The sequence below is a fragment of the Phalacrocorax aristotelis genome, chromosome 1, assembly GCF_949628215.1.
Source record: "Phalacrocorax aristotelis chromosome 1, bGulAri2.1, whole genome shotgun sequence".
Lineage (NCBI taxonomy): Eukaryota > Metazoa > Chordata > Aves > Suliformes > Phalacrocoracidae > Phalacrocorax > Phalacrocorax aristotelis.
Genome location: NC_134276.1, coordinates 155,070,891 through 155,084,366, shown reverse-complemented (window position 1 = coordinate 155,084,366; position 13,476 = coordinate 155,070,891). Strand labels below are relative to the sequence as shown.

The window sequence follows — 13,476 nt, the reverse complement described above, 5'->3', positions numbered from 1 at the left end:
ACCTGAAAGAGTAAGCCTGGGCAGGGCAGTGATGGTGTTTCTGCACTCTCTGTAACTCCCTGTGTGGTTAAGCTTTTTCTGCCTGGGATGGTACATTTCTAGATTCTGCAGGAGAGCCAGCAGCATCCTCTCGCTCTTACTGAGATGAACACTGTAGCCTGTACTGAATACCATACCCCAAAGCTTAAGAAGCATTCCCCTCCTCACTGTCTAGAATAAAAAAACCCACCACATAAGTAAAAGAGGAAAACTGACTTAAATCCTGTTTGCATTTTAAGATAAGCCTGCCAAAATGAGGTGAAGCTACCAGAAAGATGGGAAACATATTTTCTAGAACAATAACAACTGTCATCCTCCATAGAGATAGATTTCAACAGCTTTCTCGACTAACAAAAAGATTAGAGAAAAGTTAGTTCCCAAACTGTTCCAACAGCAGAAGCCAAAAAGACCATTAGAATCCATTAGAAAAAGTGGAAATTGCCTATATCTCTTCAAGCTCTCTTACTCTGCCTCCTGTTTTAAAAGGCTCAGTTGCCAGACAGCAGAAAAGAAAACCTTTTTTGAATTCCTGATCTATTTCAAAAACCTATTGCTAACAACAGGCAAACTTCTCTATAAGCATGCAAATCAGAAGCCATTAAGAACGCCCCTGGCCCTTGGAAGTCCTAACAGGAGCAGCAATAGCTTGTTTCCAATGCAGAAGACTCTGTGACAATTAATAGCTTACCAGTTTAAAACAAACAAAACCACACAACTTATTTCAAAACATGCAAGAACACAGTCAATAACATTATTGTTTTCATATCTGACATCAAAGACTGATATAACCTGAATCACTACTCTGATTCACCCGTTCCAGAGGAATGCTCTGGAGAAAAATATAATCTTTGAAGTGAGCTGATAGGATCTTGGTAAGGTGTCTAGCTTTCTCAGATATCTAGCCTAACTGATTCACTTCTAGTCAGACTAGCAGCTTTTACATGGAAGTGAAAAAAACAATTCGTCATTGAACAGAAGCATGTTCAGTGGTATTCTTAACAATATTAAAACAATTAAAACGTTTCATCTTAACAGAATTCATGGTGTAATACTGATTTCCATGAAAACAGCTTCTTTTCTAAATCCTCTTTTCCTACTATGGGAGTTAGCAGCCTTTTTCTCTTAAAAGTATTTGGTTATGCTCTTAATTTTTTTTTTTTAATTTTGAAATCCATACTAATTGAAGGATACAGGCACCATTACCAGTATCATTCTTGCAGTTCAGCAATCACAGATTTAGAATTTCTTCTCTGTTGCATTGTAATAGAACATTTTGAGATGGTCTAAACCATAGCAGGTCAGAGTAGTTAGGCAAAGATAAAAAGTAAAAAAGAAAAAACCCACGCCACCATTCCTCTGCAGGAAGAGATGTTCTCTAACCAGCGCTATTTTAAACTTCAGCTTTCAAAGTAAGAGTCACACATCACTAAGGTCTGTCTTTGGATTCTGTGTTTTATCTGCTCACTTCTGCTGACCACAAGAAGTTTTGACTATGCTCAGCCTTGAAGCTAAGTTTGTTTTTCTGATTGTTTCCCACATATGAGTAGCATTACTAACCAAGGAATCTAAAGCCTATTGCTTAAATATAATGACCTCAAATGAAGCAAAAAAAAAAAAAAACAAACCCAAAACAAAACCAAAAAACCACCATAGCTTGAGTAGATTAAAATCAAACACACCCCTGAGTAACTAATTCCAATCAATAAACTAGGCAAAATGACACAGGCAAGCAAAAATGATACCCAGTGACCTGAAGAAGATTTTTACTTGTTTTTGAAGTGACTTCCCAGTTCTCTTATGTGACCTTATAATTCTTCTTGTGCCAGCTGCTCCCAGGGTATTCCTTACCAACACAGACTTTGTGCTCCAGACATTCAATGCCCAGTGCTAGGAAGTGAGTCTTCGTTCCCTCTGTAAACCTTAAAAACATAGCTGGTAGGAACTGAGAACGTACACGTGTGTTGCACGCATGGGAACACACCAGCACACAGACATACAGGCACAAGCTTTCACATTTCTTTTCAGTGTACTGGAAACCCACCGTATCCCCCTGCTTGGATGGGTGTTTTTGGAGAAGCACAAGCATATAGACTAAAATCCTCTGTCTGGAAGCCAGCCCGGTTTAATGAGGGCTCAGATGCACTGCGGTGAATTTTTGGCAATGACCGGGCCAGAAGCTCAATGGAGGCAAGAATCTAAAACAAGTAGAAAACAAGTGATCAAATCTGTTGTTCCAAAGCTGTAACAGTCTCTTAAAACCAAAGGCAGAACATCAATTAACTATAGAAAAATATTTATACACCAATTTAAACAGAAACTTTTAAAAATGGATTACTGCATTGCACTCTGATGTTTATATCCTCAAGAAGCTGAAAAGGATATTTTGGGAAGAAACTGCCTCACCTTCCCCTTTAAAAGGGCATATTGATTTCCCTCTGTAAACACAGTGAATGTAGTTGCCTTTTATCTGTAAACAAGGTATGCAAGGTACCTATACCTACCACTGCTGCAACTAACACAGCTTTGGCAGCATTTACCAGAGAGCCAGCAGGGGGAGCTCCTTATTTTTTGAAAATGCTTTGGTTACATTCAAAAAACAAAAAAATAAGCTCCCCCCCAAGCTTTTAGAATCCAAACTTTTCTCAGCAGACATGATAAATCAAGGTTTGCAACAAAACTACCAGTTTCCCTTCATAAAGCCTGGGGGAGAGCAACGAGGAGCATTCAAAGATTTCTGAGAACATACACAGCAAGTTCTAGTTTGTATCTCTAATTACGATTATTAATTTCACTGTCTCCCAGTTGAAACTTTCTCAAACACATAAATGCTTTTCCAACTACACAAGCCATTTTAATACCTGCTTTTTGATTTGAAAATTAACATTTCTAATTAAACAGCATTAACCAGGTACTGAACCAGTACTCTTACGAAGTCATGCTATATAGCACTAGTCAAAAAAATTTTGAACTGGCCAGTGAGTTCATACCTGATCTTTATTTTTAACATTTGAATTGTAAAGGCTACTGAGAATTAAAAAGGAACATCTCTCACCTGTGGAAAAAGGGGTCTCTCATCTCTTTTCTTTTTTAAGCATTCTGCTATTAGTCTCTTCATAGCTTTTGGACAGTTGCTCCGTACTTTGCTGAGGTCTGGAGACAGGTATCCTCGTCCCACCATAAAAATTATCTTTATTTAAGGGGAAAAAAGATGAAAGGGGAAGAAGATGAGTCCAAAAAACAAACAGTAACAAATTATTAACATTTTGCTAGACCATTTTAGTCCCAACAGCAAGTTTTCTGTTCCCAGGAAACTTTATCTGGTATTTAAATTACCAAGTGTCGAGTACTGCTTGCCAACCTATTCAGTACAGAGAAAAACTTGGACTTTTCCTCCTCCTCCAAGGACAGGAGTTTCATTTCTGTGAAACTTGAATGCTAGTACATCGTTACAATTTATAGCAATAGCCACCTAAGAAAGCAATGGCTGTTTGATGTTAAAAGCTGTTACAAAACCAAGAATAAGCAACTCTGGCAGGAACAGAATGCCTGAAAACAAATACTCTGTAAAAATAAATATTCTGTTTTATAATATAAGTCAACAGCAAGTTCAGGCTGAAAGGTATTTTAAGAAACACATGAACTTCAGATATTAAGAACTCTTACCTTTTGAGAATTAATTGCTTCCTATAGTTTTCTACCACAAAAGCTTATTCTTGACAACTGACCACCTTTCCCACCCCCCACGAAACAAAACCCACAAAAGAAAAAGAGAAACAGCCTCTCCTCTGTAGAAGAGGAGACAGACAGGCTTTGTATATTTACAGTAATTCCTTTAACACGGAAGGCTTATATTTCACCTAAGGATAAAACTTAAGCATAAAACAAAGTAAACGAATGGAAAGGAGAAAGCAAAGCATAAATATGGTTAGTATTCTCTTGGATATATAAAAAACCCCATCAAACATCATCATGTCAAGCCAAGGTCAAATGCAATGTGGTTTGAGTACTGCGGTTACGCTGACGCTAAAAAGCCCCTTCAAACTAGCTAATCAAAGATCCATTCATGCTGCAGCAGATAATCACTACCCTTTCCCAAATACTCAGACCAGCAGGTGTATCATACCTTATATTTAATGAAGTGTAACTATTCCATATCTTTACACTGGCAAAAAAAAAAAAAACCAATAGAAAAACCCTACATCTCCAGCAAGCTATACACGTTATTTATACTAACACAATCCTGGTCCTTTTTCAACTTTCTGATTCAGTCGCATCTGTGTTGGCATCGAGGAGGAGTAAAAGACTCCCATATGGTTTCTTTAGAAATCCCCGTGTGCCAGAGCAGCATTTCATAGTAAAGACTTGTCTACCCTGTCCCTTACCTCTGCTGCAATAAGACTTATCATCTAGAAGTTACTATTTTCTAAAAAATTACACTACTTCAGTTGAAATTATTAAAAAATCATTATTATTTGTTACCAATACTATCTTTACATTTAATATAGGGATTAAGCTTTTATTATAATTAGAGGAAAGAGAATATCACTACAACAACAGCCCTAGCCCATCTAGAAAAATCTGTTAAGGTGAGAGAAATACTCGGAGGTGTAACAAGAATGATGCTTTGCTCACTAAGATTCTTAGTTATCTCACAGTAGCTGACGTAGATGCACCACCATAGAGTGAGCAACATTTATGCCTTTTCAGACAATAGACTGGGAGTGACAAAACTCAAGATATTAGATCACATTTTATATGTTGCCTTCACTTGCAATTTAAAATTTGTTTCAGCACTCAATTGTGAGCACTCACAGCACTGGGCTCATCTTTCAAATCTCAAAAGGTAAAAACAAAACAATGCCCAATTACTGCTTTTAGAAGGCTATATCCATCTGGCCAGGAATCTGGACATTCCCCGTCTTTCAAAAGGCAAAAAATATTAAAATTATTAATAATAATAATAAAGGAGTCATTCCAAATTTGATGAATTGGGATGAAGTGTTCTGACAAATATGGAAGCAGCCTTATAAAATGGCATTCACAGATGAACGTTGCTATGGTTGCAATTCTCAAGTACTGACAGTGAAAAAACAAGGGATGCGGACACAGATACAACATAAATATATCACCACCCAGACATGGAATAGTTTACACCAAAGATCTTTTCAGATTAGACAGAAATCATGAATTAGATATGCCTTCATAAACGTGCCTATCCTGTGGAGATATATTGCAGGCATGTGGTATCATTGGACTTAAGGAATATTTGTTCACAATTAAGTAATCTTCTTGCAGGATTCACACACTCTGGAAAGTCATATACTCCATCACGAAGGATTTGAGAAATGCTGATATCCTGAAATTCAATTAGATGGTGCATGCATTTCTCAAGATTGAAATGAACATAGAACATTCAGCGAGATGACTGCTGTTCCCTTTTGTCCTGTTTCTGAACGATTATTCAATGCAAGGGTGGGGCGGGGGGAAGAGGAATAACTGAACATATGGAGGATCATTTCGCCTTTGCAGAACTATTCTAAACTAGATTACTATTAAGTAACCTGCTCTCTCCCTAATAAGTATCCTGGCAACAAGCTCAGGAGCTAAAACTCTATACTTAAAAGTAAAAAACAACAAAAAAACACCTCAACAGAAGTAAATAAATTGGCGCTACATGGCTGAGGCAGATTGAGAAAATGTAGAAATGCATCTCATAACATCAGAATCAGAAACACAAATCAAACACACAAAGCGTCAGGCTGCGCATTTCACAAGGCTGAATCATCTTTGTTTCAGGCCACACTGACTGAAGTCAATCCCGTCCCTTCCCTTACCTGGTCCCTGTTGTTGATGTTTAAGTATGGTAACTGTCCAGTCATCAATTCATAAAGAACAATCCCAAAGGCATACACATCCGACTGAAAGCTATATGGGTTTTTATCTTGCATCCTAATAACCTCTGGTGCCTGTACCATAAAAGGAAAGAATTAGTTTTTATTTCATGATGTCAGGCTGCACCTTGTATACCAGGAACAAAACATGGACTTGTCCAGAGTATAACAGGTGTAAGGTCCACTTTTGCCTTCAGGCAAGAGTTACTGGGTCCTAATATAGAGTGGATGTTGATATGAATCTCAAAATTCATTGGTTCATTTTAGCTAGGTGATTCCTTTATTACTGTATGACAGAACAAAATAACCTTGTCTGGACCAAGAAGTTACTTTGAAACTAGAACAACACCACCACTGAAAATAATGCCAACTAACAGAGCCTTCTTTTCTGCAGGGAGAAAAGGAGAAAGTGGAATTGCACAGGAGGTTGTAACTATACTTCTTATTAAGACTTAAGCAAATTGTACAGCCTCTTCAGAGTAACCATGTTCGAATCCTTAAAACTTAAGAGCACCTTACTTTTGGCTGAGCTAGTTCCTCTGCTCCTTTGCAGGACATTTTCCATGGCTTTTCTCATCACCTTCTCCTCAACCCTGGGTTAATGATACCCTTTTTCCTTAGCCACCATTTTCTTTTCAGTTTAAACCTCAGAATAAAGGATAAAGACACTAAAGTCTTTTTGCTAACTACCGGAAAACATGGAAAGAGGAACTGAAGAGCATTCCTTTAGTACTTCATATTACTGCTTGGCTTTTCCATATTAAAACAGCTTGTAGATGTCAGTGTGCTGGAGGGACAGTCTTAGAAACTTTGGCCAATGGCAATCAAATGTGTTGAAACAAACACATCGCTTCCCCCTTGCTTACCATCCATAGAATAGATCCAGATAACTGTTCAAACTGATGGGACCCGCTCCACCGTGATTTCACTGTAGCTAGACCAAAATCACCTATTTTTACTGTGAGGTCTTCATGAAGAAAAATATCTAAGGGGGAAATGTTAAGGAAAAACAAACAAGTGGTACTGATCCTGTCCTGCAAGAACAATAAACAGCTACAAATTTGCCTTATTAGACATTAACAGTTTTAACCATCTACCAGCACTGAAGAAGGTTTTCATATAACACAGGTTCTAAGCAGCCAGCATGGTGAATTATGGTACTTAAGGGTTTCCTAAGTAATGACTGGGCCAAGTGCTGAATAGATCATGGCCCAGCTGGCTTTCTTGAAATGCCAAGTACTTTCTTGAAATGCCAAGTACGAGAAAAGCTGAAAATATTCTGCGAGTGAACTGGTATAATCTTTCATTACATGTAGAAAACCAAATGATGCAAAAAATCTTTCTGATAACCACAATAAAACTTGCTACGTTATTGCAATCACATCAATCAATACATATAGTAAGTGTTCCTTACTTTGCTACTAGTGATATCACCCCTTCTCAATGAATTTCAACTCAGCAAATATTCACATATGAACAGCTTTTCACATCAGTAAGATCATTTATGGCAGGAAAAAAACCCAAACCAAGAATGCTGTCACGTTCTGCAGTCATACCTCTGGGAAAGGATACTGTTACTCTTGAGGTCTCTGTGGATGATTGACTTGGCATGCAAATAACTGAAAAGGAACATCATAGATTAGGTGGGTTAAATGATATTTCACTAATCAACAACTCAAAATTCACTGTATCACTGAAACACAAATCCTGTAGATATTCAAACTGCACATTTTTATCAAGGTGGTAAAACCTCAGTTACCCATGGCAGTTCCTGCAACAGTCACAGGAAAAAAACCCAAAAATAAAGCTTAGATTTCCAGCTCAAACCTGATGCTACTGCAGAATGAAATAACAATTATGCACCAACTTCTGCTTTTCAGTTCTACCTCAATAGTCAGAATAAAAATAAAAGAACTTCTATAGGTTTTTGACATGCCTTCAGTGCTGAACGTTCTGCCTCCCAGCCTTAATGGTGACTGTCAAGACAGTTTGCGGGCTAGGCACAGCTTCAGGTAAGATGTTTCTAAATTGCAGGAGCTAAATGTGCTTCCCAGTCTCAGCACGCATTCAAGTATGCTGACTGCTTTTTAGTATGGGACTGGAAAAAAGATCCCAATTGCAGACTGGATAAATAAGACTGCAGGAAACACAGAGGAGAGTACTTGCCCCACGGCATAGATATGGCCTAAATTAGGCAACTTGTCTCCCATGGCTCTTTGTTTAGTCAGTGAGATTGTCACAAACCTGCTGGAAAAGCCCCAGTTTATGTCTCTGCTTTGAATCATGCTCAAAAAACTGCTTTTGCATCTCCACTACCTACAGAGGGAGCCTGGGGAGCCGAGCAAGCTAACAGAAGGCTGAGGCTGGTTGAGGCAAACACCTCCCCACCTCTTGACTGAAAATGTAATAGAACACTTAGTAGAAAAATGGCACAATTAACTGCAATCATCATAGTGGTTTTCCAGCTGGAGGGTGATTTCTCCGATCTTACATCAGTGTTCTGATTTTGACACACAATATTGGGCTAGTTTTGTAAATTGTAACTCACTCAACTGCCTTCTATAGGAGTAAGGATTACTTACAGTCCTTAGAACAAAACAGGTATGTTTTCTTGGAACGCTGAAATCTACTATTTAGAGAGCTACAATATTTAAAAGGAGAAAAAAAATTATTATTTTTGCTAACAGAGCAGTCTGCCTTCTGCATTATCTTACAGGATTCTGTGCTTTCATCCACAGGTTGTATCTTTTTAAACTACATTTTACCTCCTACCATAAGACTATCTGCACTGTGAGGATCATAAAGCCTGGAACCAAAATCTTTGCTCACAAGATTGAAAGCTTAACTACACTGTAGTTATCTTTATTCTATTACCTAAGACTATATTTTCTTGATGATTTGTATTTCCCCTACGTTCCAAGAAAAGAACACAAAGTCTATTTTACTAATCAAAATAATAAACACATCACAAAGTGCTTTGATTGTCAAGGCAGGACCCTGGGCTTGGAAAAGTGAGCAGATCGCTGGCCTTATTTGCCAATGACAGTCAGAGTGTGAAGGGGGTAATAAATATTGCTACAACACTCATTTGCAAACAAGTAATATGATACTTACTCCATGCCTTGTGCAGTCTGTCGTGCAATATCAATTAGTTTGATCATTTCAAATTTGGTCTCAATGATGTGTAGATGGTGATATAAGCTGGACCCCTCACACCATTGTGTAACAATAGCCAACTGGGGTTTTGTTGAATAACCCATGAAAAGCAGGATATTCACATGTCGTGTTTTCCTGTTGAAAAAAAAAAAAAAAATCGGGAGGAAATCAGGCGGATCAGGAAATCAGGAAAAAATCCAGGCAGATCTACCACAGTCTAAATATGTACTTCCAAACAGAAGTTGATGGGTCAATTTTAACTTTTACTAAGACTAGATTCAGTTTCATGAATTATTCCAGCAGTTACCCCTCCTTATCCTGATGACATGGAATAGCTATTCTGGCATATGCACTGCTTCCTCCTGCTTTTGCAAGCAACCCAGCACAGGACTGCTCACAAGATGCTGTTACCACTAGGTCCCCATGGGAGAATGACTGTTTGCCGACAGGTCTGCTTTTGTGTAGCCCCAGTCCAGCTATGAGATGTTGCTGCCCATAAAGAGGACATCCAGAATGAAATTCTAGTCTCAGAGGCTTCCAAGAAAGACAACCCCTTTGTTCAGAAACCACCAACACACTTCCTTGACACGGCTTCCGTTTTTCTCAGTGCTTTATTTGACAAGAATTTTGTACTCTCTATGGAGCTAGCATACAAGAAAGGATGGAAACAGGTAAGAAAACTATACCTCAGTAAGGTTATGACATGAACTTGTTTCCAAATAGCACTGGGAGAGACTGGAGTTCACCACAGAAATTTGGTCAAATTAAATCAAACCTATTTCAAAGATGAAGCAACTCCAGACAGAAAAACTTCACAATACAGAGAATATTATCTCAGTAGATATCCCAGTAGATTCAAGGCCTGAAAGAATCTACTGATACAAGGTGACATCTGAAAGATTCTCCTCACCCTCCAGGAAAAGTCCATCACTTTCTTATTGTCATCAAATAGACAAGAACAACTAGCTTCCTCCAAACATACCAGTGAGATATTACAAAGATGAGGCATCTAAAAGCTCTGGAGTATTTCCTAGCTTTCCCAGGGACTAAGGAAAAATAAAGGCAATCTTCTTCCAACACAGCTAGGTACCAAAGGCAGTCACTGTTGATGAAACCTGACAGACCAAGCTTAAAACCCGTGGTAGCTTCCTAAATCTATTCTGCTGCTGAAGATGGCAGAGCTCTTTAAACTTTATTTTATTAAAAAAAAAAAAAAAAAAACCAACAACACAGGAGCCTAGAGTGTGAACCCCTTTGTCCTCTGTGCTGGTTTTGGCTGGCATAGAGTTAATTTTCTTCATAGTAGCTAGTATAGGGCTATGTTTTGGATTTGTGCTGGAACAAAAATGTTTATAGTACAGGGGTGTTTTAGTTACTGTTGAGCAGGGCTTACACAGAGTCAAGGCCTTTTCTGCCTCTCACCCCACCCCACCAGCGAGCAGGCTGGGGGTGCACAAAGAAGCTGGGAGTGGATACAGCTGGGACAGCTGACCCCAACTGACCCAAGGGATATTCCACACTATATGACATCATGCTGAGCATCTAAAGCTGGGGGAAGAAGGAAGTGGGAGACGTTCAGAGTGATGGCGTTTGTCTTCCCAAGTAACCGCTACGCATGATGAAGCCCTGCTTTCCTGGAGATGGCTGAACACCTGCCTGCCCATGGGAAGCAGTGAATGAATTCCTTCTTTTGCTTTGCTTGTGTGCGTGGCTTTTCCTTTACTTAAACTGTCTTTATCTCAACCCATGAGTTTTCTCACTTTTGCTCTTCCGATTCTCTCCCCCATCCCACCGGACCTCAGCAACCACAACCACCTCTCAGGAATGCAGACTAGAACAGTTCTACATTATATGACTGTGCTTTTTCCGGTTCAAGGATTTGTCAAGTGATGCTGAGAGTAACTGCTGAGTGAACAAAAAATACGGAGTTTCTTGCAAATCCTACCTCAAAGCTAAGAAAGTAATGATAAAGCATAACGGAAAAGGCACAACTACGGTAAATCTGACTTGTCTGTGACAAAGGATAGGACAACTGACTATTTACTCTAAGTGCTGAAACAATCAACCACAGAGAAAGGCTGGACTCCAGCTATGGGATTGCCAGCAGAAATCTGGACTAGGTATGAAATACAAGATTTTTTTATTTCATTATGTTTTCTTGAGCAGGTATGTCCAAAATATGCAGATATCAAAAGTAGCATACCCCAGAAAGCCCCTACAACTATGGGCTTAAGAGTTTTCAGAACTAACATTTCCTGGGTAAAAAGGCTGACAATCCCCTTTTCACCATGTACTGGGGATGCTCCTCCAGCACAGGCACCCAGCTCAACACATCAGTTTTCCAGAGACAAAAACCTTCTTTCTGATGCGTTTCTTAAAACAGATTTATGCTCAGAACTGCTCAAGATTGCACTTGGATGCTAGTGGTCGTCCCCAATAAATATTCTGTGGATCATCTTTTGAGAGCTGAACCTAAGAGAAACCTTTGAGAAAGTACAAGCAGTAGACATGAGAAATAGAAATCAAGAGGTGACTTTATGAGAAATGCATTTAAAAAAACCTCGAAGAGAAGTCAATGCTACTGAATAGAAGCTATCAAACAATGGAAAATATGGGCAGTATTGTAGCTCAAGAACAACAATTAGTCATCCTCCCCATTCAATCTCAAAACATGGGTGAGAGGAAAGAAAGGCTTACAGTTCACACTTAGGCTTGACTGTGCCCTGGAGGTAGTGCAATCGCAAAAACCAGTCCTGCCTTGAGTGTTAGGACATACATGGATTCGCAACATAGGTGTATAGACAAACACATACAGAGGAAGGAAGAACTAGCAGTGGATAGAAAGAAATATTTTAAAATGGCAAGTTATATTTTCTGCCCGAAGTATCATCATGGAGAAATAAGACCAACGTGTTCTAATGGAAATTTAAAATTCAGTGATTAATGAAGCATAAATCTACACACATTACTTTATGCCGTTAAAAATATTCTCACCTGAGCACTCCTACTTCATTTTTGAAAGCCTGTAACTGTTGAGGTGTGGGTGCTGTAACATTCAACATTTTCACTGCCACATCACCTTTAAAACAGCAATTTTTAAATAAGTGCCATGGATAAACATTCCTCTACTGAGAAAATGCTATATAGTGCACCAGAAATATTGAGATACCCCATTTTCTAGCTTTTGTGAAATAAACCCCTACAATATTGAAGTAAATATTCTGTAAAATGTATAAACACTATTCTTACTTTACTCTGAGAAATCCTAGCCAAGTCAAAGCTTTCCAAATACACATGTGAAATCCTCATTCATCAAGATGGATATTTCAGCCTTTCTAGTAATTATGCTTCACCTTTACCCTAATAATTACTTCATTCAGAACAACATGCAAGAGTTGAGTTTCTAAACAGTTTGAAGTTCTAACATTACCCATTCAGCATACTAATTAATTTAATAATCATCTTTTTGGCCGTTCAATGGACTCTCCCTGGTATGTCCATGTCTGTCTTCTACTGAGGAGCCCAGAACTGGACCCAGCACTCCAGGTGTGGCCTCACCACTGTTGAGGGGAAGGATTACCTCCTTCAACCTACTGGCAATGCTTTGCCTACTGCAGCCCAGGATACCGTTAGCCTTCTTTGTGGCACGGGCACACTGCTGGCTCATGTTCAACTAGGTGTCCGCCAGAATCCCCAGGTGCTTTCCTGCAAAGCTGCTCTCCAGCTGGGTGACCCCCACCAGGCAGTGTTACTTGCTTAAGAATAACTGTTTGCCATGATGGCCACATACCATGCCACTTTCCTTTGTAGACTGTTCCAAATGATCCAGATCCTATCCTTTGTCCAACTGTGATCTGTCCATCTGGTATCTCCCAATCATCACTTGAATCCCGTCGACCAAGGGTTTTCTTTATATACATGGATAAACATGAAGAAGAAGAAAGCAAATGCATTAATATCTGTGAAGACAGCTCCTTTGTTAAAGATCTGGTATCAGCATTTCATATCATTAAAGTCCTAAAAGAACTTTCTTTTTCAGATACTGCATTTGACTTTTCAAGCCAGCCACACACAAAACCTAAGCACACAGGTATACTGAATTATTTCCTGGTGTGAAATATTTGCCACAGTTTTCTGGCAGTGTTAAAACCAGTAAATATTAAGAAACTGTTACAAAAAAAAAAAGTCTAATTTATTTTTGAATTCTTAATCATAATGCTAAATTGTGAATCAAAAAAACGCGGACATTTTTATGTATTGTTACATTTCAGAATTATTAGAACTTTCAAAGTTCACAAATAATGGTGGGAAGAGTTAAGCTGTTATTTGAAGGGAAACTGGCATTGTCATAGGAAGCACACCAAGATGTTTGGGTGCAATGGAGTAAAAG

At 38.8% G+C, this 13,476-nt stretch overlaps 1 protein-coding gene across 2 annotated transcripts in view; it reads right to left on the bottom strand.

The window, feature by feature from the left end:
- BRAF (B-Raf proto-oncogene, serine/threonine kinase) overlaps nt 1–13,476 on the bottom strand; it is an 80,140-nt gene that overhangs the window by 5,230 nt on the left and 61,434 nt on the right. For both annotated transcript variants that reach the window (XM_075117120.1, XM_075117111.1), the window contains 8 exons: nt 12,877–12,994; nt 12,081–12,165; nt 9,045–9,221; nt 7,503–7,549; nt 6,797–6,915; nt 5,874–6,005; nt 3,092–3,226; nt 2,081–2,234 (listed from right to left, as the gene is read on the bottom strand). In XM_075117120.1, the coding sequence (XP_074973221.1) occupies nt 2,081–2,234; nt 3,092–3,226; nt 5,874–6,005; nt 6,797–6,915; nt 7,503–7,549; nt 9,045–9,221; nt 12,081–12,165; nt 12,877–12,994 (967 nt within the window). The remainder of the gene's footprint in view (nt 1–2,080; nt 2,235–3,091; nt 3,227–5,873; nt 6,006–6,796; nt 6,916–7,502; nt 7,550–9,044; nt 9,222–12,080; nt 12,166–12,876; nt 12,995–13,476) is intronic.